The sequence below is a fragment of the Actinia tenebrosa genome, unplaced genomic scaffold (assembly GCF_029948245.1).
Source record: "Actinia tenebrosa isolate PJP-AT-01 unplaced genomic scaffold, QUT_ActTen_1.0 PGA_scaffold0__85_contigs__length_37466705, whole genome shotgun sequence".
NCBI lineage: Eukaryota > Metazoa > Cnidaria > Anthozoa > Actiniaria > Actiniidae > Actinia > Actinia tenebrosa.
In genome coordinates, this window is record NW_028292569.1 from 9781794 (window position 1) to 9808992 (window position 27199).

The 27199-nt window shown below is 37.2% G+C and overlaps 2 protein-coding genes and 2 long non-coding RNA genes across 7 annotated transcripts; 2 read left to right on the forward strand and 2 right to left on the reverse strand.

Annotated features, from left to right (window-relative positions):
* Positions 1-3627: 3627 nt before the first annotated feature.
* Positions 3628-14679, reverse strand: LOC116288409 (uncharacterized). Of its 4 annotated transcripts, none has more exons than XR_004196183.2 (4): positions 14412-14679; positions 11531-11561; positions 11092-11190; positions 3628-4982 (listed from the first exon to the last, which is right to left on the reverse strand). It is a non-coding gene; the product is annotated as an uncharacterized LOC116288409 (long non-coding RNA). The 4 variants fall into 4 exon arrangements; XR_004196182.2 differs by having other exon boundaries at positions 11011-11190; XR_016119695.1 differs by having other exon boundaries at positions 9808-11190.
* LOC148913418 (uncharacterized) lies at positions 12565-13248 on the forward strand. Its single transcript, XR_016119699.1, has 2 exons — positions 12565-12723; positions 13035-13248. It is a non-coding gene; the product is annotated as an uncharacterized LOC148913418 (long non-coding RNA).
* Positions 14680-20614: 5935 nt separating the features above from the next.
* On the forward strand, positions 20615-21445 carry LOC148913419 (uncharacterized). Its single transcript, XM_089032035.1, has one exon. The coding sequence runs from the start codon at positions 20615-20617 to the stop codon at positions 21443-21445; it is 831 nt and encodes a 276-aa protein (XP_088888161.1).
* Positions 21446-21999: 554 nt separating this feature from the next.
* On the reverse strand, positions 22000-25949 carry LOC148913420 (misshapen-like kinase 1). Its single transcript, XM_089025975.1, has 2 exons — positions 25886-25949; positions 22000-23928 (listed from the first exon to the last, which is right to left on the reverse strand). The coding sequence occupies exon 2, from the start codon at positions 23916-23918 to the stop codon at positions 22869-22871; it is 1050 nt and encodes a 349-aa protein (XP_088882101.1). The 5' UTR covers positions 23919-23928; positions 25886-25949; the 3' UTR covers positions 22000-22868.
* Positions 25950-27199: the final 1250 nt, after the last annotated feature.

Genomic DNA, 27199 nt, shown 5'->3' on the forward strand with positions numbered 1-27199 from the left:
TTACCAGCGACCCCATTTTGACCAAATCCCATAGTCCCAGCTATGTTTTGCTCAAATCTCAATCCCATTTTCTGATTGTTTCTCTCTCTGTCTCTTTTTTCTTTTTCTTTTTTCTTTTTTTAAGAATGTTTGTAAACCCTATTCCCAGTGCATAAAATCCCATTTCCCAGACCAAAAAAAGAGGCGAATCCCAGCTTCCATTCTACCCCTTGAGGACCTTATCCACATTTTGTAGTGCGGTACAAACTATAAAAATCTAATTTCCTATAATTTTTTTGGGATGGTAACTGACCTTGGAAAGATAGACAGATCTGATACAGGAATGCATTAAAGCTAGAGATTTAAAGCGAACGTCTTGGCATGGCATCGCCAGTGACACCAAATGAGTAACCAGAACTAGAGTCGTAGTAAAGTTCTCGAAGGATAACAATTTTGAAGGAGCAGCTTGAACTTGTTCTGCACGTCTTTTGCTTCAGCTGAAAAACGAAAACTAACCACATGAAAGGTTTTAATTACCTAAAAGGTGGCCGTAATATTTGATTGTCCAATAGAACTCTGATTGACAACTTACATATCAAGCTTATATTGCCCACTTTAGAAACGAGTTGAGGACTGGGAACGAAATTTTAGAATAAACCTAATTAAAAAGTCAAACATAATAACATGAAAGATTACATTGAAATTAGTAAATTTCTGGAGTTTCAAGATTTTGGGTTTCATACCTTATTCAATTTTGTGCAGCAGCCTCCCAAACATCTCAAAAATTACTGGGGACGCTTGTCCCTTAGTTAACATTCACAATCTTTGTAATTTTTTAATGTTTTTGATGGCTTGTAATTTAGCTGTTACTTAGCCAATCGAAGCCAAACTGCAGAAATTTGTTAATTTTGATGTGACCTTTTTTGTCCTCTCTAATTTTTTAATAAGATAACATCAGAAAAAAAAACTGTTAACATTTGGTCAGCTACGATTTCAAGCTCACGCCCCCTCATGTAAGCCCATACAAATTATGTCTCAGAAACACGGTTTTTGGATCTTTTCTCAAAATAATGACTATCTAGGCAAAAAACAGAAGTGGATGCAGTTTATTCAACTATTCACGGACTGTATTATATGGTTTAGATTGAATTCTGTTGAAAAAAAACACCGTACTTTTTGAGTTGAATGTACTCTATTGGACGTATTTTACAAGAGAAAATGCATGACATAACCGGGGTCAAGCTAGAAAATCGTCTCTCCTTGATATAAAAAAGAACCTGTCAAAAAAACAGAAGTGGATTTGAAAACCCCAGGCTTTCCTGAACATTTTCGTATATAATTCTTAGGAATTTGTTAAAATTTAGAACCGTATTTTTGCTGATTTTATAAGCTCATTCTATCTGTTGGCCTATACATTCGCCTCTTATGGTTTCTTAAGTTTCGTAGCCTCGAAAACAGAGTTGCGAAAACACACTAACTACTAGTTAGCGAAAGAACAGAAGACTTACGGGTCATTTAGGATGTTTTGTCACGCAGTTTACTTGTGCTATATAACTTTACTTTTAAGAACAACCTTTTGCTTTGGAAAGAGAGGAAAAAGACCAAAAAGAGCAAATATTCCAAATGTATGGGCAATTTTTTCCAATGATATCAATACCTTCTATATACTCGTTCCCTTTCCTTCACTTGTTTCTAAAGTGGCCAATTGTCTTTTTTCGTGGGATCCCTGAGGTTTTAGTTTTACGAAGGGTGGATAGCAATATGGCCAACAGATAAATTCTTATCCAGAGGATAAGTTAATGCTGTTATTCAATAAATTTATCCGCAGGATAATATTTGACCAAGGGATAGCGCTATTCATCCTTCCTACAACCGGGTCCAGGTTTCTAAGCTAGATTTAAGATGGTGGACAATTTTAAGGTGACTGCGTACTTTTGAAAAAAAATTAAAACTTGTTTTAAAACTACATCATTTTAAAGTGAAATTTAGAGGTGGTGGATCACCTCTACCATGGAGAAGTGCATGTTTTCTGGCAACACTATAACGATATCTAGTTAGCTCTGGGATCCACGTCTTCAGTGCACCAAATGTCACCTTATCACTGAGTCATTATCGAGAGGATTTGTCGCCTAGTTCTCCACGTACTTGCATTCTGGTAGCATTCTGCTAAAGCCTCCATAAGCGCTTATTCACTGTCATCTTCTTCCAAAACCGTTCATTTCATAGTCATCTGATTCCACATCAGAGCTGTTTTCAGAAGAATCAGAGTCGCATTCGGAATCACTACACAGGAACTGTTCTGTACTACTATCACTGGAATTAATTATTTCATCCCTAGGTGTTTCAGCAAGAGCAAAATTAAGGACACGTGCTACCAGCTCTGACTTCGTGTTCATCTTTCCAGTTAATGTTTGGAAGGGTGTTTCGTTCAGCTTTCCTTTTTTGAGCTTTCAATTTAAGAAACTCAAGATGTTGAACAAAGCATTTAAGAGTGGTTTCATCAACCATCAATTTCTGGCACACCTCCTGCATTTCATTCATGTTGCTTTTATACACTTATTTCAATAAAGTTAGTCGCCTGAAAAACTACGAAGCTGAGACCAACAAGGATTATGGGTAGTTACATTTTACAACCGCTTTGATAACTTTTGATGGACTTGAGATCTTTTACCAGTTACAGTCTCACCTCTCCTGAGCAACCACAAGCTGCAAATCGTATCAAAAGTTTTACTTGTTTGATATTTGCCCCTCTGATTTTTTCAGCCCCCCCCCTCCTGATAATTATTGCACAGTCCCTTACAAAAAAAGTGTTTCTACGCTTTTAAATTTATTGAATTTAAACGTTAAACTGATATGAATAAAAAATATGTTAAATTTGCAATCTATCAAAATTGGGTGAGCGGTTGCCAATAAATTATAGCTGCTTTGTTACCGAGAACAAGTTTTTGTAACCCTAGCTAGCGTTATCCGCTGGTACTGACGTCGCAGCTATGTTTAGACCAGCGACAAGCGGAAATCGTTTTTTTCGATTTTTTCAAGGATTTCTTTATAAATTGTCAAATAAACCCCAACACGTTGCTAAACTCACTAAAACCTTTCTACAAGCCAAAAATTAAGGTATTTGATTGTTAGACTGCGTGGCCACGAATTTTTGATTTTGCTTCATTTTTCTTGGCCGGCATCGCCTCTTAAGTGAACTTGGCTACAGTGTCCTAGAAAGATAGCCAATGTTAGCGAGCGTTTTTCAACCGTGTCGCGAACGTATTCATGTTTCCATTAAGAATATCTCAAAGTCACGATCAAAAGCTTTTGGGAATCTTCATGGAAGGATGAACACGTTCACGACACGGCTGAAAAACCTCTCGCTAATTGGCTTGTCATGACGAGATTTTCTAATATAATTGCTGCGAGCGAAGCGAGGAGCAACACAAATTTTGACGGGTATCCTGTTTATACACGAACGAGAGGACTGGACACTGGAGACGTTAGGTAGAAAAAATCTCGATGCGTTTGCGATAATGGATTTTTACGTCATCAGTTCCGAAACATGCGCACACAACACACTTGGGCAGCGGTCTGTTTTATTACATTATGCACAGATGACCACTGCGCAGCGTCATGGTCTTTCTTCGTACGACCAACGTGGAGTTTGAGGTAAATTTGTAATGTTTATTTCTACGAACAATGCAGCTCTATATATTCATGGAACTATTCATCAAGGTCATGAACAGTTCAGTTACATTTCTCGGGGGAGGCAATGTTCATTTATGAGTTTTTCGGTGTATGTATGTGCGCAATTCTGTCCTAGCTATTCGTGAATGGAGCCTTTCTAATATAGATAACATACTAATCGAAGGTGACTAGATGCATGTATCTAAATGCTTTTGAAAGCCATGCAATGCCAGATCAATAGCATATATCTCTAAACTATTTGCCTAATACTGTTTGTTCGCCTTTTGCTTTCGATAGCAGTACAGTATCTTCGAGTCAAACGTCTTTGAGGACAACAAATTGTTATACGTTTTGTTACTGTTCAGCGTGCTAATATGGACTGTCAAATACAATAAAAGATATTACAAATGATCCAAAGATTGTTGCATTTAACTAATAAACACTCTACTGAATACGAGTAAAAAGCAATCCAACGGCTCTGTAGGTCTATTTTTTCGATGATTTTACTATATTAATATATTTAGCCCATGAAAAATAGAAAAATTAATAGTTGTGGGTTGTAAAACAACATAATTTACTGTTTTCTCTCACGAGGGAGATGAATCAATTGAAATTATAAACTTAATTTGCTTTATTCCAATTATAATTTCACTTATTGTTATATAAACATTTTACTATTGAAGATATGACATAAACTTACAGTCCTTTGACTAAACGTTGTCGTTTGATCGGCTTCATCCCTACGCGCCTAGACCAAATAGGATCATGGGGATAATTAATTCACAGTTACTAGCTGCCGCATATGTTATCTAACACGTCTTGGGCAAGTTGTACTGGACTGGAAATATTAAATTTTTGGCTCTCATCCCCAAAGTAACCTATTTCGAAGCTACTATCTTTAGCCGGCGATAACTCGTCTGAACAGCGCTCAAGCAGATAATCTTTTAGCGCCTGCACGTTGTCGATATTTGGGACATCCTTGATGGAATATGATGTGAAGCTGTGCTCTTGTTTTCCTTGCGTAATACGCGAAGACAAACGTGCATTTTGCTCTCCATTGTGCTATTGTCACCGACTGATAGAGAACAATTAATTATTCATGTTAATTTACCCGTTATCCTTTTCGGTCTAGGCGCGTAGGGATGATCCGATCAACGACAACGTTTTGTCAAAGGACTGTATATTCTTGCTGTTTATAACTTGATTCCATGGAAACAAGTTAAAAGAATTTCCCTTTCCAATACCATCTTGCTATATTGACTCTCCCATAACACAATATGAAGGAAATACAATACAAAGGACGAATCAATCCGCAGCACTTCACTTTCAATCTGAAATAATAATAGTAATAGTAATAATAATAAATGGGTGCCATTTTACTGTACACAAAACAAGCTCACATGGAAGCTGATAAATAATAGAGACTGAGTTTAAGATTCTTGTTAAGGCAAACGTGAAACGTCAGTTGACCATTAAAAAATTCTTTAAAATTAGTGAAAAGGAATCGCAAAAATCTCCAAGTAGTAGATAAACAAAAGAATATCAGATTCTCGTTTTTCTTCGTTCCCTACATTTCACTTTACCTTTCGCAAACCTTCTCGACAAAGACAAGTATCCTTTTATTTATCTACTACTTGGAGATTTTTGCAATTCCTTTTCACTAATTTTAAAGAATTTTTTAATGGTCAACTGATCAGTCATTGTGTCCAGTGCTGTGATGTAGTAGCATCAATACTCTTCGATAAAAGTCTGGCGGTGTGTTATGTTTCTACTACGATGTGAATAGACAGTACTGCCCGAAAGTGATGTTCCCATTGGTTGAAGATTACACGCATCAGCAATCATCTGTGTCGCTTACTGATGTCGCTTACTTGTCACTCTCTGAATTCAACCTGCCTGCCAGTGCCCGCCCAGTGGGGACGTAGTTCCTAGTCTAGTCAGTAAGAGAGAAAAAATATTGTGACGTAGGACGTAGGCAATCAGTCATTGGTTGAGACACGCGTTAATATATATATAGAGTTGACAGCGATTTATATTTTACTCTTAAGCTTAGTTTTGACGATTCACCTTCTAAACTTCTTTTCGAAATCAATTTATTTTCCATACATCATGGACTTAGTAGAAGGAATGCACGAGATAATTGAGATGATCGTCTGCATTTTATACTTGATTTACGTGAACCGTTTAGAGGCTGACAGGAGAGAAGAGAGGCCTACAAGGGGAAAAGAACCCGTGGAACATGATGAGGAGGAAGACTGATAAAAAGGTACAAGAAACGTGAAGCAACAGTATGATAACAGCACAAAATTTCGATTGTTTTATCTTCAATATTTCCTTTAAAAATGTTATAAGAATTTATGCATAGTCCATACCAAATGTTTTTACCATGCGCTACATACCCATGAACGAAACTGACAAGAAACTGTAACAGGGAAGGGTTCCTTATAATTTTTACTAACTGTTTTTTCGGAGCCTTGAAGATTTTAGAAAAATATGTTTTGGCCATCAAATCTTTTAATTCAGTTTTGTTTCATATTTAATGCCGAATTATCAGAAGTGTTCAACATATTATTTGATTTTCTTTGGATAGAAAAACATAGACAATACCCTACCCCGGTCAGGCTTGCCCGCACTGTAAAGTTAATTATGTGACAAATGTTTAAGACGCAATGTCCACAAGAATCGAACAAATGGTGGCAAGGGTCAAAAAATCAAGTTCGCTGTTCTTTTGAAGTTAGATATGAATCCCTGGGTAGTTAGTTTTCGAAAATATTATTTTATTTTCGAGAAAACGGCCACAGAAGAGGTTCGACCGAAACCCAAGCAAGAGACGCTCAAGAGGAGTGAAAATGGACAAACTTTGAACAGAGCGCGCGTAAAGAATAAACCATCTATGACAATTTTTGAACTTTCTTCTTAATGTATCACTCTTTTTCGTTCATTGGACTGGATTTCAAACTTATTGGGAAAGGGAAGAATTTTGGCGAGGGAAAATAGGAGGCCTGTGTTTACATATGCTAATTAGTTGCCTCAAAAGAAAAAAAGATTTAACTATGGGCAAGTTCTCCGATTGAAATAATATTTATGCTGCAAGTTGAGGAAGAATAGATCTTTTCAAAACTTTAAAGATTGATTTGGGAAAATTAATTCTGACTGCATAGAAACCTGTTGAATTTGGTTGAAATATATGCGAAAATCACGCTTCCCGAATCAACGCAGGACTAAGGATTTTCGTAAAGATTGCCATGAAATTTACCCTGAAAACTAAGAAATTATTGTTCGTGCCGTTGTTTGAAAGTTCAATGTGGTTTGGTAAATTTAAGCTCCATTGGAAAGGTTTTGGGATTGTCGGTATATGAGCAAAAAACGCGATCTTTGGTGATTGCGTGATTGAGGTTCCACTTTACGTTTAGAAGTTCGATTACTGTAAAATTGACGCTAAAAATTACGATTCAGTACTGATCACGGCACGGTCACGCAATTAATCAGATAATTTTTGAAATATATAAACTAGCTAGGATTATTTATTCATTAATTTATCTAATTAATTAATTAATTAATTAATTAATTTTTTTATTTTAATTGTATATATTATTTTATATGTGTATTCTTATCTTTATTATGGTATACGTATTTTTGTATTAGGAGAGCATTTTTCAGTTATATATATGTCGTTATATGTCATAATTATAGTAGTTAGTTTGCATATCCAAATCAGGATTTATGTCTTGCCAACCTTTTAACCAGTTTTAACAAATAAACTATGTATGTATCTAAAATAAACCATGATTACAATCGTAATTCCTTCGTATAAACATCCCATCAACAATAGCACTGATGATTCAAAGCTTCAGTGACATGTTTACTACAAACATAATTCAGTAGGTATTACCCTTCTTACTAGTATTCTATTTGAACTTTTGATTTCTTTGCAGACCGAGAACAGCCAACCACTAGATATTATTAGAGCAATAACCAGACGATGTACACAGCATGTATTAAAAGTATAAATGTACCTGACATCCGTGGGAAGTACACTAGAACTGTGAAAACTCTATTGAACGATATATTAGATGTAACGGTTGGCTTTAATCTTGATAGATTTATCCTACAGGATTTGTATTTTGATATATTGTATTTAGTTTAGGGCAAAGCAGTAGTATTTTGATATATTGTAATTTTAGAATTTTCAGCGCTTATCTATTTTAAGTAATAGATAAAATATGAGCGGGAGACCTTTATGGGCAATTAAAACGGCGAGCCGCAGGCGAGCCGTTTTAAAGCCCATAAAGGTCGGACGCGAATATTTTATCTTACTTGTGAAATGAATTAATAATTCATGAGTTTTGAAATGTTATTAACAAATGAGGACTTAGTTGATTGTATGACGAAATTGAATAGCATATTATTCATTGATAATAACAAAATTCTTTCATGGCTTAGTTGCCGGAATGAGTTCTCCCAAAGGAGTTTCGAAATATTGAACACTGAATTTAACAGTTCATTTTCATAGAGAGGTTGTAGTAGAAACATGGCTGATCGGTTTCGCTCTGCAAAGAGTAAAGAAGAAGAGTCCAGTTTAGTGTCGGAAGCTACTCCAAAAGCTACTCAATACAACACTAAATGGGGCATAAAAGTTTTCGAGGAATGGCAGGAACAACGGCCAAATAAATTAGCAATGTTAGAACACGTTGGAGTGGCCGGTCTCAAAGGTGATGACGTTCAAGATCTGACCGTTAATCTGGAGCACATGTTGCCAAATACCTTAAACTTTTGGTTGTGTAAGTTCGTTGGCGAAGTGGCCAAGAAAAATGGAGAGCGTTATCCACCTAAAACGCTTTATTTGGTAATGTGTGCGATTAACCGACATTTAAGTGAGACGAGAGGAGAGAATGCATTGAACGTTCTCAATAAAGCTGACAAGAGGCAAGTAAATTTATTGGGTGTTTTAAATGAATTGCCTTAAATCGCATTTTATATTTAGGTGGAAAAATATTTATTTCAGAGGATTCGTTGAGCAGTAATATTAATAATTTTTGTGCAAGCTCAGTATTTAACAACTGCAATATCAACTTTGGGTACGCGAATAAGTAATATCTATAATATTGGCATGTATTCATGTACAAACTTATTGATTAATAAACCTTGTAGAATTCCAAAGAACACGACTATTTATAAAAGTTAAGCATACTAATTAGGCGGGTTAGAGATCTTTATAAAAGTTAAGAATACTAATTAGGCGGGTTAGAGATCTTTTTATAAAAGTTAATCATATTAATAAGCATACTATTTACAATTCATCAACCCCAGCCTTTCCCTGCTGACTATTCAACCCTCCCCGTGCTTTAAGTTTCACACGTTCTGTATCGAGAATTACAAACCATCCACGTGACCTGAATCCAGGTCTTTCACTGGGTAATTACCTCATGCATTATTAATGAATTTTACAATAGCTTTTATTATTTTAATAGCGTTAAACGCTGTACTCTCGTATGATTGAAATTGTAATTTTTACGATGCTCAAAACAATTGCATATAATTATATCTCTTTTTGTCACATAAGGACACATCGTATTATAAAAATCAACTGAATCTCTTAAATCAACATTGTGGTTCGAAGTCGAATTAGAAGAAAAAAATATATCCCAACGAAAGAGATTTTTTTCTGTAGTTACATTTTTGCTAATTTTGCCAGAAATACAGGATATTGGTGTGAATAAAAACAAGAAAAGGACACAAACTATGATATCTGGATGAAAATGAACCTCAAACGAGAGATTCAAAATATTAAATGGCGTTTTGTCTGAAGCTATACAACACGGATTCCATTCACTTCTAATGAAACGATTACAAAAATCGTCCTTGTTTTTATACAGTCGCTAACAACTGTGAGGTTCACATTCCACAATCAAATTGGAGTTTAGAAGTTGGTTAGTACGGTGGGAGGGAAACCTGAGAACCCAGAGAAACCTCTGCAAGAACAGAACGAACAGTAGCTAGGTCAAGAATGTAAATTTTTGTGCAAGAAGCTAGCAATTCTTCTCCGTCTCGATTTCTGTCCACAAGTCGCACTTCCATCTCGATTCCGCATGAGATAAAAGATATAATTCATTAACCGAGTAAAGCCAGGGAATAATTGAACGATCAAAATAGTACCTTCAGACGGTTTGTTTGGATACAATGCCTTGCCTCAAAAAGGTGGTCGCACAAGTTTTCATCTCCTCAATTCAAGACATACAAGATGGATCGCGAGGACTCAGGTGGATTGAAAGGCTGTCAAGTAGTTAGCCGACTAGATCATCTCGTTTGATTACATGGTGCCTTTCAGTTAGAAAACTTAACACGGCCAAAAATCCATCATTTTGAGATTGTTATTCAACCATCGCAGACAACAACTTATATTTCCTTGTTTAAATGATCAGATTTGCATATCATTCATGCACTGCGTGACAAGTGGAACGTGATAGGACGATAACCAATAGAGATAGGGGGTTCCCCTAAATATGTCAGTATTAATGATATTAGCCCAAGGCTATTTATAAAGAACATAGACCACGATCATGACTTGTTGAATATGATAGCGTGTTATGATATGGTCTTGCTATATTCTGTATATTATATGCCAGAATAACGTAACAGAAAAGCGGTTCTCTCAAACACTAGAAGCTGAGTAAACTCATAAGTTCAGTTAGAAAGTTGTCTCATTGGGGAAAGCATGGTTCTTGTGATATTTAATGAGCGATGAACATTGTCACCTTAGTGCTCTTCGCTCTTTTTATTGTGGTCAAATGTTCTGTATCTCAACCGGCTTACAGGGAAAGGCATACAGGGTGCCTGGGGAGAGGTTAGGGGCCTGGGGAGACCTTTAATCTTGGTCAAAAATGTTGAGAAATTTTTGGTTTTGATGGTGTTTTCATGAAAAGCATGAGAAATTCCCCTTAAGACGACCCCCTCCCCCCCTAAACAATGTTCGGTTTCGAGGGATACAGGGCTGCTTTACCTACTGGGACCAACATTGTCCTGGGGGAGAGGGGGTACGGACAATATTTTTTTTAATAAGGGAAATTCTACTATTTCATGATTAGATGAAAAATTCTCAACTCCTTTTATCCAAGATTGTTGATACTCAGCTTAGTATCCCTGAGCCTGTTCACACTTAGCTAGTCACCTGACCTTTGACCTGTTGTAGTTAGACAACGGATGCTGAGTTGCAAGTCCTTCTTCGCGCCAAAACGAAACAAATCATAGCAACTAATCTACCAATAAGGGATCGGATCACGCCTCTTATAACCGGTATATAAAGAATATGGGGAACACAACACAGCAGGCTTTGGGCTTTTCCATTTTTATCGTACGTACAGTATTAATGCCACTACACCACAGCAGTAAACGCGATGACTGATCCAAACGAAGCTGTTATTGTACCACTGATGAACCTACTGAGAGCCTTGCACGAGTTGTTTAGAATGGTGTACGACATCATACAACTGCTGCTATTGAACCAAGTACAGGAAAGAGACGAGGGTAATGAGAAAGTACCTGAAGAAAATGAAGAAAACATCTAAGATACGGGTAAGGAAAAAATCATTATATACACCCGTCAATAATTCCAGTAAATAATCTTTTATTCAACTGAACCTGCTACAGTTTTCAGTCAGTGCGCAACTTGTGATGAGCTGCTCGCCACAAGATATAAAGTGAAGGGAAATACCATAAAGGCCAGATTAAAGATACAGGCCCCAGTAATGAAAAAATATCAAAATTGTCAGAACGCGTTTTTATATCTAGTAGTGAACTACAACATGTTTCATTAGAAATTTTTTTAATTTCTTGAAAATTTTGGATTTCTTATATAATGGTTTTTTAATATTACACTGACCTTCACTGCAAGGAATTACGAGCCGTGTTTTCTGTGTAAATATAACAAAGGTAAAAGAAATCAAATCTAACCAACCAACTCAGATCACATGGGCGACTGGCATAAACAGTTCCTAGAATATTTCTAGGTGCCCACGGTTTTTCGATTCGCACTGTCATCAGATAATTTTTGAAATATATAAACAAGCCATGATTATTTATTTATTCATTCATTTATCTATTTAATACCATGATCACCTCAGGATCCATTGTTTTTGGAGGGACGTTTAATCACTAACAACCCTCCCTCATGAATAACATGAAGGAAATTTAGAAACTAAATATCCCTCATGTTATTCATGAGAGGTTGTCCCTCATGTAACGTAATCATCGGGACACCGAGTCTAAAATGACCCGGTTCGAAATCTGATGCATTTTTAATGAGGATGTATACCACCCTGCCACAGGCTTTATTCAATGTGGGATAGAGAAATTGGTCTTACAGTCGGATTCTACACGCTAGGACAAACTTTGCGCATGCGTTATAATGGACTAAAATTACCAACTTAATCTAATGTTTTACAATCTAATGTTTTACACAAATTTTTAATTTTCTCGGTGCAAGGGTAGCCTTCACGCATGCGCAAAGCCATTTTGAAACAAAAAGCAAGAAGTTAACGTTTATTCAACCACTTTATTGATTTTTCACACGTCTTATTTAGAACTGATTGTAATAATAATTGTTTAATTTTTCCAATTGAACGTTACTTGTTAATATTAATGTTTATGCTAAAATTGGTTAAATTCGCTCCTTGCATATTAATGCCACCCAATTTAATTGGTGGTATCGATACAAACTCCTTGTTCTCAGGCTCAAAGTCCTTAAATTCATTGTCTCTTGCTTGAGCCCATTGTTTGCATACATTAGTACTCCATGCAGTGTGTCTTTTAGTGTTCTCTGGAACTGTAGTTTCCATGGCGAAAAATTACGTACAGTCAGCGTTTCGGTACCGCGGGCGCGTATTCATTGTTTAATATTGTACTAAGATGGCTGCCAGTACCAATCGAAAAACGATGCCAGGATTCTACAGACGGCTTAATGAGTCTGCAACCTGGTTTTTAGAGACAGTAAAGGTGATGAAAAGAAACAGGATGACAAGTGGCCCATATTTTGCAGTAGAAAGGTTAATTTCGAAGCGAAACTACAAGGGAAATGTAAGGGGACATTTAATCACTAATATCCCTCATTGCCATGGTATTACTTATAATGATTAATCAATCGATTGTTTTTTTTCAATTTAATTGTATATATTTATTTTGTATGTGTATTCTTATCTTTATTATGGTATACGTATTTTGTAATAGGAGAGCCATTTTTCAGTTATACGTATCATAATTATAGTAGTTAGTTTGCATATCCACATCAGGATTTATGTCTTGCCAATGCTTCCGTGATCTGTTTACTACGAACATTAGGTACTACACTTTTTACTAGTATTCTATTTGAACTTTTGATTTCTTTGCAGACCGAGAACAACCAGCCACTAGATATTATTAGAGCAATAACCAGACGATGTACACAGCATGTATTAAAAGTATATATGGACCTGACATCCATGGGAAGTACACTAGAACTGTAAAAAAGTTGAACGATGCATTAGATGTAACGGTTGGCTTTAATCTTGATATATTTATCCTTCAGGATTTGTATTTTGATATATCGTATTTTTAGTGCAAACCCGTAGTATTTTTACAGTATTGTAATTTTAGAATGTTCAGCGCTTATTTATTTTAATAGCTTTTAATATTTTAATAACGTTAAAACGCTGTGCTTTCGTATGATTGAAATTGTAATTTTTACGATGCTCAAAACAATTGCATATAAATATATCTCTTTTTGTCACATAAGGACACATCGTATTTTAAAAATCAACTGAATCACTTAAATTAACATTGTAGTTCGAAGTCGAATTAAAAGAAAAAAAAATATCCCAACGAAAGAGATTTTTTTGTGTAGTTACATTTTTGCAAATTTTGCCAGAAATACAGAATGTTGGGGTAAATGAAAACAAGAAAAGGACACAAACTGCTATGATATCTGGATGAAAATGACCCTCAAACGAGAGATTCAAAATATTAAATGGCGTTTCGTCTGAAACTATACAACACGGATTCCATTCACTTCTAACGAAACGATTACAAAAATCGTCCTTGTTTTACCTTGGGCACTAGGACACCGAATGTGGTTGGATTTCTATAGTTTTTTTTCTCCTTTCGATTATTTGAATTAAATCAACGTTATACTTGTTTACTTATCTTGTGTCCGTGTTCCTTCGTCCGTTGTTATAATGTAAGTAAGGAGCATCACGCGGTCGCGTTGTTGTTGGTATAGTACAAACAGAGTCAAGTACGGAACGGCCGTTAAAGAAGTAACGCTCATAGGCTATTCAAACCGTTTGACCTTTGGAATGAAAACGTCTGCATTATGACAGCGGACGAAGGAACACGGACACAAGATAAGTAAACAAGTATAACGTTGATTTAAATCAAATAATCGAAAGGAAAAAAAACCTATAGAAATCCAACCACATTCGGTGTCCTAGTGTCCTTGGTTTTACCAAGTCGCTAACAACTCTGAGGTTCATATTCCACAATCAAATTGGAGTTTAGAAGTTGATTAGTACGGAGGGAGGGAAACCTGAGAACCCAGAGAAAACCCTGCAAGAACAGAACGAACAGTAAACTAGGTCAAGAATGTAAATTTTTGTGCAAGAACCGAGCAATTCTTCTCCGTCTCGATTTCTGTTCACAAGTCGCACTTTCATCTCGATTCCGCACGAGATAAAAGATATAATCCATTAACCGAGTAAAGCCAGGGAATAATTAAACGATCAAAATAGTACCTTCAGACGGTTTGTTTGGATACAATGCCTTGCCTCAAAAAGGTGGTCGCACAAGTTTGCATCCTCAATCGAAGACATACAAGACGGATCGCGAGGACTCAGGTGGATTGAAAGGCTGTCAAGTAGTTAGCCGACTAGATCATCTCGTTTGATTCCATGGTGTTCGGTTAGGAAACTTAGCACGGCCAAAAAACTATCATTTTGAGCTTGTTATTCAACCATCGCAGACAACAACTTATATTTCCTTGTTTAAATGATCAGATTTGCATATCATTCATGCACTGCGTGACAAGTAAAATGTGACAGGATGATAACCAATAGAGATAGGGGATTCCACTAAATATGTCAGTATATGATATTAGCCCCAGGCTATTTATTATAAAGAACATAGACCATACTTATGACTTGTTGAATATGATAGCGTATTATGATATGGTCTTGCTATATCCTGTATATTATATGCCAGAATAACGTAACAGAAAAGCGGTTCTCTCAAACACTATAAGCTGAGTAAACTCTTAAGTTCAGTTAGAAAGATGTCTCATTGGGAAAAGCATAGTTCTTGTGAGATTTAATAAGCAATGAACATTGTCACCTTAGTGCTCTTCGCTCTTTATTGTGCTCAAATGTTCTGTATCTGTGTAACCTGAGTATCAGGCCTACAGGGAGAGGCCTACAGGGTGCCTGGGGAGAGGTTAGGGGCCTGGGGAGAGCCTGATACTCAGCTTAGTATCTGTGAGCCCGTTCACACGTACTCTCCCCACTGCCGGTTTCAGTGTCGTCACGCAAGGCTTTCTCCCCTGAGTAGCAGTTGGATCAGTCTGAATGAAATTGATCTGAGATCGATCTACCAATAACCTATACAAAACGTTTGCCAACGGTGAACACAAGTACACAACAATCAACATATATACGTCACACACAACAGATGTATTGCGTGTTGAGAACCATACTTGCGTATTGCCTATTTATTGAAGTAGCTTTCAAAGTCCCTCTCTTAGGTTTTCGAACCGAAAAAAATAGAATTTTCGCTGACGTTTGCTAGTGTTTAAAAAAATTAATCAACAACGAATGGCAGTTCATCCATTGCCATGCTAGTTTGGCTAATAAAACATTTCTATTTTACTTATTGGAAGCCAAGTCGTTCTTGTTGTGACGTCATTCGACGCAAACTAGGTACCAGACCTCGCAATCCCGTCCAAATCGATAGGGCGTGGCAAAACTGCGTACTTTACGACGTTATATCTCCGAGAATATTTAGTCAATCGAAAAAAAAAAATTTTTTTTTTTGTTTATTCATCTCCAACACACAGAAAATCAAAATTGATCATGATAAAGGTTATAGGCACTTTAAAGCAAAATAACTAGAGTTTCTAAACCAGAAATCAGTTTCAACACATTTTTGTTCATGCTAACACATAGATTTTAATCATCTATTGTCGGTTTTCACCCACGTGACTCGGTGCATGACAACGGTTGCTAACCGCCATATTGGTGCACAACTAAGCGTAAACAAAAGATATTCATCACAAGCGAGCGACAAAACGTCAATATTTTTAGCAAATTTTCTATAATGGTTCTTTGTTTAATGGTCAATTGTCATATCAGGAGTGTTCGTGATAAGGGAATTTCCCTCTTTCGTGTTCCATCGGTTAGAAAAAGTCAAGGAGAGGAAGCAGAAGAGCTGTCGATTGAACGACGTAGAAAGTGGTTGGCCGCCATTAGTAGGGTTGGGTTAACCGAAGAGATCATCAACAGTGGGAGAATTTGCAGCCGTCACTTCGTTTCTGGAAAACCTGCTGCCAACTGGGATAAGTTTAACGTCGATTGGGTGCCTACATTAAATTTGGGACACAACAAAACGGAAGTAAGTGAGAAAAACTCTGACATTCAAGCCGCGCGAAGCGAACGTGCAAAAGTGAGGAGTCAGCTGCAAAGGTAGCGAAGCTGGATGAAGATGGCGCTACAATCGACAATATTTCTTTTGACTCTCCTTCTTTAACTGAGGAAATCAGCCAGATCGCAAATGACCTTCAATCAGCGAGTGAGAAATCAAAGTTGCACTGCCAAGATGGCGATTTATTGGACGGGATTACTTCGAAGCTGGATGAACTTTGTAAGATCACTGACTCTAGCACGCAAATAAACGATGTAAATCCAGAAATGACCGAGTCAAGCACACAAACTGAGGAGTTAGATTACATGTTTTCTCAGCCAAAGAAAGCCCCTTTCGATCGCGAAGATATGCTGGAAGATGGGAAGGTACTATTTTACAAGCTGTGTATGAACATGTAGCCCCTCATGTGTCAAGAAAGTCGTTGACCTTAACAAAGTTCCAGGAACTTGTCATGGTCTTGATGAAACTCCGACTTAATGTGCCATACTTGGATCTTGCATACCGTTTTGAAGTGTCTGCACCAACTGTTTCCAGGATATTTTTTACCTGGATAACAATCATGGACATACGACTCTCTCAACTAATATACTGGCCTGAGCGGGATGAACTATGGAGAACAATGCCTCAATGCTTCGAATTTTCGTTTGGAAAGAAGACAACGGTGATTATTGATTGTTTTGAGGTCTTCACCAGTCATTGATAGAATTTTAAGGGTGTGTTCTGGTCTTGTTAACCTTTGTCCACCAATCATTCCATTTGACTAGATTATAAACATAATAATTATTACCAAAATTTAAGATTTTGAATTTATTTATAAAGATAAAAATGAAATACCAGAATATTCTTGTATTCAAAACTTCAAAAGGTATTGGTGACAAAAGCAACATTTTTCTGCTTTATTCCTGTTAGAGTAGCTATTTTGTCTTTGGACACTGCTGATGAAAACTAGTGTAATCTTAATTGTTTATTATTAATTCTAAAATTTACTACCATAATTGTTGCATTTAAATCACAATAGAATATAGTGGTCTCTTGTATACACTGCACCTATCTCAAAACTCATAAAAAAAGAAAAACAAGTGATTCCAGAAATTGTTGGAACTATGAATAACCTATCACCTTTCTCCTTTAGTGATGACAACCTTTCTTAAATGAAATAGGTGTATAGGTTTGTCTTTGCGTAATGAATATTCTAGTAGATCGAAACTAACACTGTTATTTGCTAAATAGCTACTATGTTTTTTAACAACTTTGTATTTCTTTCATGGTATAAATGCATTTGCTCTTCTAAACCAACGTTACTGTTTCAAATAAACACATTCTAAACTGATGGAAACATTGTAATTTTACCAATTTCCAAACACTGAGCCAGATGTTGGCGCATTTTGGGTATGTCAAATGTAAAGTCTCCTGGGTTGAAACCATGAACCAAACATGTAGCAATGCTATGGCAAAAACTCCACAGTCACTCCCATTCAGTTGTTGCTGGACTGTTACATTTTCTATGCCTATGTAGCTGTCTGCCATTAAACTCTCTACCTGTTCTTCAACCTCTTTGGCAATGATATCATGGTAGAGACTATCATAAAGGTTGACCATGCCTGGTCTACATCCAATAGAGCTTATGCAGACCCAGTGCATATGTCCTGTGTGTAATATTTGAACAAATTCTGAAGTGCCAAAATCAAAGTTCCTAATGGGGCCAAGGGTTGTTTTTTGAAAGCTCTCTATCAGAGGATTGACTTTTTGTAGATATACTTGCGCTTGCTGAATTATTGTACAGTCCAGCCATCCAGTAGGTGAATTAATGATGTCAAAATGACTGTCATCGAGGCTACCAAGGGAAGCCCTCTTGTCTAATACCCCTTTAGTCACTTGTGTTATTTTGACATCCAATTCATCATCACTGGAATCAATAATTGATGAATAACTTGTAGATACAGCACTAGCATTTTTACCAAGGAGTGTACTTTCCTTTTTGTCCATTTTAGCTGCTTGCATCTGTGGAATACTGTTTTCACATTTTCATTGGCTTGTTGATGCAGCACTAACAGTGTTGGCTGTCGAAGAAGAAGAACAAGTGGTAGGACCAATAGAACTAGAAGCAGTTACTTTGCTGCTTGAGACACCTTGCATTTGCTGCACACCCACGTAGTTTGACTATTGTTTGGCATTCTTTTATAGTCCAGACACTGGAGATGGAAAACTTTCCATTTTGGCAATTTTCACTGTAACATTTGAGAAGCCTTTCATTCATTTTTGGTGATGAGCCACATACACAAATACTGTCCAGTTTCAAAGCTTGATCATTATGTGTGCACTTAGTAGAACTTGCCTTTGATGCTTTTCTTGGCTTTTTGCATTGAAATTCTGCTAGCAAGCGGCAGTTAGGACAGTACCAAACATTGGGGACTGAATCTGATAAATGCAAACATGTCTGGTGAAATTCCTTTATTAGGCACTTTGGGTTACTGCAGTGAATAGTTCTTCCTTGAGAAGGCATTCCACAGTAACAAATACCAGAGGACTTGTTTGCTGGTTTCATTTCAGGTAAATGCTGTTTTCTTGTATACCATCGAACAAGAATCTCGGGTAGTATGCATGTCTGCCATACTTTTGTAACTTTGGGAACGATAGCTTCCCAGTGACTTGTATCTGGGAAAATTCTTTCAATGAAGATTTGCGGTTTGTTGTCGCTGAATGCACACACAACAAAGTCACAAAATTGGCGACCAGTTATAGACAATTGTTGCTGCACTTGGTAATAATACTGGTGCTTTCTCTTTAGTCGAAATATTCCATTCACTTTCTCTAAGCAAGAACTTTTCTTAAGCACATAACTTTCAAAGTCCCAGTTTTCAATAATGTAAGGACACTACTTCTCCACACCCATCACCACAACAGGAGCAGGAACAGAGGAAATCAGGCGTAGCATGCATCCAGGGATGTTGCTTATCAATGAAAACTCCACACTTTATCAGTACAAAATCTTTATGGTTTGCAGACATGAGATGGTTGTAAGCCTTTATGGCTTTGCCTTCATTTTTGATTCCATGATTGATTGCTTTAGATTGCACACTAAACAACTGTGGATAGCAAATGTTTTTAATAAGTGAGATAGATGGTTGGTCAGGATTTGTATTGGCAACAGAATAACTCATTGAAGCCCCAACACGACCAGCTCTATGTTTATAAAACGCGGAATCAGATAGAGATAGTTCGACTTTGCAGCACTTTTGTAGCTCTGGGTAGTTTAGCTTCAGATTATCATGATTATATAGGGATGGTATCGCTGGAACACGCCGACTTTTTAGTACGAATTGATCAGCATATGGAGCCACTAGAGAAAGAATGACAGGCTTTTTTTGCTCTCATTTAGTTTTACAAAAAAGGTTTTCATATCCGTTTCTGTAGGGGTGACATTTGGGAAGGACTTCGTTTTCCCTATCGGAGTGCTAGTCGAAGGTTGTACACCATCAATTTTATCGTCTAATTCACCTTTCAACTTTCGAGCTGATTTAAAATTGATGTCTTCAACTTGAGCATACGGTACTTCGTTTACGTAAGTTGGGAGTAGCCACGTACATTTCACTTGTGTGCAGGCCAACTTTCCATGTATACGATTCCACGCCTCAATATAAAACAGTACGCTCCCTACATGAGAGCAGCACTCTGCTAGACCTGCTTTGCAACCCAGGCAGTGGGCAGATAATATCGTTCCTTCTCCATTAGTGATAATCCAAATTGGTATTGGCGGTTCATTCATTCGCTGCGAATGACGAACTTTTCCTAACACCACGAACTTATTTCCAATGGTTTTTCCTTGGACGCTCGTTATGAAGGTTTATGGGGTTTCACCTGTATTTCTCCAAAACAACCATGGCTGTCTTTGTATTAGAGAGAACACATCCCTGCCATCAAATCCACTTCCACGGTAGCCTGGAAGAAGACTCTATTTAACGGCACGTTTTGTATGTCAAACGGAGGCTGGAAAGCAGACAGAAGTATCAAAATTGCTAGTATTTGCAAAAGCAGCACACGTATATCCTGAATCTGCTTCTCAAGTTTACAGTGACTACCAGTCAAACTTCTATTTTTTGAATAATTAAGATCGAATTGTGCAAGTAACACCGGTATTGTAATTAGTCCAGGCTGTTTAGAGTTTTGCACTTCGGAATTTTCTGAGCATTCCATATCAAATAATTGTATGTCATTCGTCTTAATATTTTGGGGAGCCTGGGAACTAGTAATGAAGTCCATATTTGGAAGGTATGTGAGTTTTCCCTCGGTCACACGTTAAAACAAAATGGCGTCTCGTAGATCGACAAGAAGCGGCAGAGTGGCAAAATCTCCACCAAAATATGTAGATTTTGCCAAAGATATTGATCTCCCTTCTTCCCCTCCAAAAAAAAGAGGCCGAAGGCAAAAACTTTGGAAGGTGGAGAAGATTTTAAAGTGTGAAGATGGCCAAGCATTCGTGAAATGGCTGGGATACGGCGAGGAGTACAACAGCTGGGTCTGCCTTGCAGACAATCCTGAATTGGCGGGCTTTATATCTGCTAATTCGGGAAATCCATCCAGCAGTGCTTTGGCAAATGTAGACCTGCCAGCCCTTGACCCAGAGGAGCACGAATTTTGGCTTGTCAAACACGCTGTGTTTGATGAGTTGAAATTCCGCTGTACTCCCGAGCAAGACACTGGTCTTGATCGGCGGGTACAAGTGAAAGTTCCCTTTTCGAAGAAAGCTTTTTCGTCTTACTTCGACAAAGGAACTTTCCCTCTAGCCAAGGAACGAGAACTTGATTTTTCGGGTGCTCGAAATATCAAGTTCTCGTGCACTGCTGATGAAATTTCATCCGTTTTTGGAGCAGATATATTGTCTCGCCAATTAGATGATTCTAGCACAGTTTGCGAGGTGGACCCATCCTCTAAATTATATGTATCGTGGGGATATGAACTGAGGGAGAATTTCGATCACAGCTCGTGTCCTCGTTGTACATATCATTTAGAGGACGAAAATAAAAGACCATCACTGTGTCCTCCGAGGAAAATAGTACTGCCTCCCATTGCATACCTGCAAGTTACATTTAAAAAAACAAGAAGAAACCTTATTCACACTCATGGACTGGTAAAGTAAATTTTATTCCATTTCTATAAATAAGTTAGTGAATAGAAGTAAAAAGGGATGCTTGTCAAATGTATATGTATAATAGAATGGACCTGTGAAAGATTGAATGAATGATCCAGCAAATGAATAAATGGTTAAAAGACTAGAAAGAATACGATGAAAAAATGGGTACAGTAATTAGATAAATAATAACTAGAATACACTTTTATATGATAACCTATTGCTCACTCTTTGTCATACTCAAAAAACGTTCTCAGAAAAATACGAGAAATGTGATACTTGCATGGCAATAGCACAACTGAAAGTTTTTTGGGAAAACATTTTTTAAGTCTTTTAAATAAGTCTTTTAAAAAAATAGACCACTGCAGATAATATACAAACCATTATCATCTGTTAGACTTTATATGCAGCCAGCATTATTAATTTGCATGTATTACTGCAAAATTCATAGTTCCTTTCGGTCTGGCTATCGCCTTTCACTTCTTGGCATTCAGTATTCTCCCCAAAAACGTTTTTTGAAATAGCAGTATACTTCTAAAAGCTGAAGAATACCTTGGGTGGGGTTATCCTGGGATACTACAGAAACTGTTACTCTGTTCATATCACAAATTACCATTATACAATAATGTTATTGATGATATTTATATGTCATAATGTATTTTATTTTCAGTTGCAGTAGTAACTGACTTTGGATGAGTGAATCAAGAAAACAAAAAAAAAACAACAACAAAAAAACAAAAAAAAACAAAAAAAAACAAAACACACACACACAAAAAAAAAACCAGATCAAGCCTCAAGGTCATCATCAAGGTCCATGGTTTGAAACAACCAAAACGGCTCTTTTGAGAGCCCCCAAATATACAAAAGTGAATGGTATTACATGCTTCCAACACTGAGGGTTTTGAATAAATGCTAAATGACCTTGCAAACACAAAAGATTGATTTTAGTCCAATCCAGGATAATACTCCCCATAATAATCAACTTTATTCGGTACTGCAATAAAAGTCTTTTCTGGTTAATTTACAATATCAACTTGAATCATAAAAATATAAATATACATGTAAAATATTTAATACTCTCTTAAAGGTAGACACTGCTTTTTTGAAGTTGGTAATGTCTACTATGCTTTTGATTTCCTCTGGTACACTGTTCTAAATCATTACAGCTCTACAGAGAAAGCTTTGTTAACCTGTTGTATTTTTGCAAAATAGGATTGGATGTCCAGCTGAATAACCAGCAAAATTTCCTTTTTAAAAAAAATCTCTTATTCCTAGGGGAAGCAATTTCATTTACAATTCCAAAATCGATATGATATTTGTTAAGGAAGCCCGACAGTTCCATGTCTTGACATGATAGGTTTTTTTCATGATTTCTTTCAATTTATAATTTATAAGAGCTAGAACATACTGATGAAGATAATTTATAGACTAACTAACCATATGAAAATATGTCACTGTAAATAGACTGGATATGAGAACCATTAACAACTTCAGGAACTATGTGCTTGTACCTATCTAGATAGGTAGCTTGCTCTTCCTGGTTTAGCTGTTTTCTGTGTCTGTCCTTTATCTTGCAACTTTTTCCAAAGTCAATTAACATTGGCAAATAATGCTCACCATTCTGGTAAATGACAACGTTATCAGACTTTATATCATTGTGTAAGTACCCACAACAATGAATGTGATGTATTCCTTTAGCAAGTTTATTGAACAGGCAATGCCACTGATCTTCATTGAGCTCAAAAGCTATTTCCCCATTAATATTGCATATTGAGTATAATGTTATTGATGTTTTCGGTATACCATAAAACTGAAATACAATCTTCAAAGGGTGTTTGTCAACACTAACACCAACAAGCGATGGAATACTTTCATTACACTTTAAGTTCAATAGAATCCTGGCTTCATGAAACAATGCTCTTTTAAGTTCTTCAGTGCTCTGCAGGTTATTCACATTTTTAAGATACTTTACAACCACATAATTTCCCTTATACTTACATAACTTAACAGTTCCAAAAACACCACAGCCAAGGACAATGTCTTTTCTGCCGTCAAATTCAGTCTGTAGCAATTCACTGGGGATAAAAAGTGAATTGGGCGACACACCAACGGATGTTTTATGTGACTGAGTTGAAATTGCTCTATCTTTTTCTGCTCTCTCTGATCTCCATTCTTTGTAATAAGTATTTGCAATCCTTTCAGCATGTTTTCTCTTTCTTGTTTCTAATTTACATAGATTTTTCATTTCTTCAACTTCTTTCTCCAAATTATGTTTGTTAGCAATACACCTTACACCACAATAAACATATTTCCTTTCCTTTCCTTTTCTTTTCCTTGTTGTTGATCTAAATGCTTCTTTTACTGCAAACCACTGTTCAGAATAACTTATATTCCCAAAGTTTGCAGTAAGTTCTCCTCTTACATCACTTGTAAAGACACATTCTTGGTGATGTAAGTCACTACATGGAAATTCTTCAAACATTGAGGTAAGCCTAGAAGAATGTAAAAAAATAACCGCTCCCTTAGCAATATTATTATTAAATTCCTTTCACTGTGCAAGAAATAAAAGTAAAACAATTTCTTGACTTCTAATGAATGTGATCTTTAATTTACTTTTTACTATAAAAACCATAAAAAATTATAGATAAAATATGCTTAACTAATCTACAAAATACTGTATACACTCACCATAAACAAGACGGGTCTTACAAGTTGGCCGGACATTATAATGTATCATTCTATTTTAATATTTAAAAATATTAAAAGGAGAAACCATTTCTTGGATCGTGTTAGGGTGCAAACAATAGAACCGTGAAACTTTAGTAATACTAAATAGCACAATTTCATGAAAATTCCATTGTTTTCTATTGTTTCATTAGCACTATTTTGTACTATTTAGTAATTAGTTTTTCACGGATTAATTGTTTGCAATCTATTACACTTTCGACGCTCCTTTACTATTCTAAACATCTTCATGGCTCGCAAAGCACCTTGGGCCGGGGACAAATGTCCTCTGCCCAAGGTGCTTCAGGAGCAGAGATCAAATCCACCTCACGTCAGCCGAGACATGATGACGACAAAAAATACCAGGGAAAGACCGACACACACCATATAAAGGATTTAGGTTTCCTTATAAGGGAAAAGAGTTTTCCCTCACTAAAGATGGCGACAAGAAGCTTCGCGCGCGCGAGAGTTTTTAAAATACAAATTCAGGGCTTTTAAATGAAAAGTTAAATAAAGCTTTTTGCTCATTTGCTTAAATTATCACTACTTTCGCAAATTTAAGGAAAAAGAAACCACTTATTTGAATTAAAACACTAGAAAAAACGTGTACATTTCTCGACATTGAACATGTCCACTCGAGAAGCTGGAAACCACTCCGCTACGCGTCGTGGTTTCCTACGCTCCTCTCGTGTTCTCCCAACATCCCGCGTGTTTTGATCAGAGTATCAAACACGGTAAACTGTTTTTGATCTGTTAAGTCAAAATTCGAATATTATCTCATCAATGTCAATTTTCAATTTTCGAATTCAAAAATTAAAAATTAAAATAAATATTTGAAATGACTTTTCGAAATTTTGATTTTGTACTCTGAAAACGAACTTTGGAAAAATATCCTGTAGACAGGGGGAGGTGAAGATTAGGCGGACTGAGGGTAGGTGGGTCCACTTCCGCTTTCATCATCGTACAAATTGGTCGAAAATTCTTCCATGGTTTTCTCTCAAGGTTTACATGTTGTTATAACACCCTCCTTGGTGCCTCCCCTCCCTCTATGTTTTTTTTTTATTATTGTCGTTGTTAGTGGACCCACCTACCCTCAGTCCGCCTAATCTTCCCCTCCCCCTGTCTACAGGATATTTTTCCAAAGTTCGTTTTCAGAGGACAAAATCAAAATATCGAAAAGTCATTTAGCAGCAGTAAGGGGGACTCGCGGTCACCATTCGGAATCGCCCGAGAATTACCCGTGTTTATGCACTAGCGTCCCCCGCGGGAATTACCCGTGTCCCGTTATATGTTGCGCGAATGTTAGGAATATTTGTCTTATATATGCATGAATGTAAAAAGTTCGCAAATGACTTCTGTATAATTTGCCTAAGATCCAAAGTTAACATACCCAAGCCTCGGGGTTTCTGGTGTTGTGGTAAGAAAATGCAAATAGAAGACGACACGTCAGCACAGTGTTACGAGTGTGGTAAAAATATTCGCAATGCCGTACCAAATGCTACCAGAGAGCAGTATTACGCCAATGGAGGTCGTAAGAAGACCCCATACAAAAGAATAAAATACTTCCGAGACTGGATGAGTCATATCCAAGGTTTACGACCGGTATATTTAGACAACGAAGTAAAGAAGAAAATCATAGACCACTTAGAAGAGCCAACCCCACAAAGTCTACGGAAAACGCTGAAAAAATTAAAACTAGGGAAATATTACAAAGCTATTCCCTACCTTTTGTCTGAAATTACCGGTAAGTCTATTCCCGAGGTTTCTGATATGAGCAGAGCCGAGTGGATGTTTTGTCGGCTGGATAAGGATATTCCTTATTACCCTGACGTAATTTACGAAATATTTTACAAAATAGACCCCAACCACCCCCTGTTAGGATGGATTCCGAGAAAATAAAAATGCAAAACTGGCGTTTATTTTGCCAGAAACCCCACTGGGGAACGCATCGCGCAGAACACCAAGCTATCCCCAGTGGGGTTTTTTGCATTTTGGGCTTACGGGGCTTATTTCATCCCGCGCCAGAGGCCCTCTAGTACATACACATATATCTTTCTTTCCACCAGAGGGTGAACTCCGGACAGCGTCCCGAGACACCCCCTGACTTTTCCAATCGCGAAACCCCCCATCGCGGGGTTGAATCGCACTTTCTACCCCTCCCCCCACGGTTGCTGTGAGTGGGGGAGGCTTTTTTTTTCACTCACAGCAACCGGTCCAAATGCGTCTACAGCGAGACTTGAACTCGGGACTTTAGGCCTCCCCAGCTCCAAAGTCCACGATCACAAGCGAACGCCAGACACATCTGGACGCTTATGTATGTGAAACTTATTATATTTAATTTGCATATGAACCAGACAGCCGGCGTTCGATATGTAAATAGAATCCTGTCACGATATTTACTGAGCAAGCCTTCTTTGAAGCTCTTCTTTTGCCTCCTGGTAGATCTTTTTGCGAGATTCCTCGGAAAGATCTTTTACGACTGTTTTTTTATTCCTTATGTCCGACTTTAATTTCTCGTACTTTTCCTCTTCGGTCAGAATAAGCGAGAATTCTACGTCGTCTATCTTTCTGTCACGCAAAGCCTTTGAGACAAGATCGGTAATTGTATTTACTTTAGCCCTTGACAGAGCTATTGTCGTGTCATGCTTGGATATTTTGCTTGACAACTGCTTCATAATGCCCGTAGCAACAGCAGAAATAATACCACAGGCTGCCCCAACGCCGGCCAAAGGAACTCCAACAATTATTCCCGGCCCAGTAAGCGAAGTAGCAACGCCGGAGCCCGTTAACACAACAGATATGGACCCTGAAGTTATCGCAATCTTATGTAGCGTACTCCGGGCTCTAACGTATTTCTTCCTAACTTTTTCGTAGTGTTTTGCCTGCCCTTCCAAGTAAGCCAAGATTAAATTTGCTTTATTGAGCCTAAAGTTTTCGGCGTTTAGTTCGTTAGGTGTAGTATAGGGAACATCTGGGTACAACTGAGGTGCTGATGGTATAACATCCATTATATATACTAATGTACGACGCTTTTGGGAA

Bases quoted from the DNA above. Each gene is read 5' to 3' on its own strand.
- LOC148913419 (XM_089032035.1), top strand. From the start codon at position 20,615: ATGGCGTCTCGTAGATCGACAAGAAGCGGCAGAGTGGCAAAATCTCCA.
- LOC148913420 (XM_089025975.1), bottom strand. From the start codon at position 23,918: ATGTTTGAAGAATTTCCATGTAGTGACTTACATCACCAAGAATGTGTC.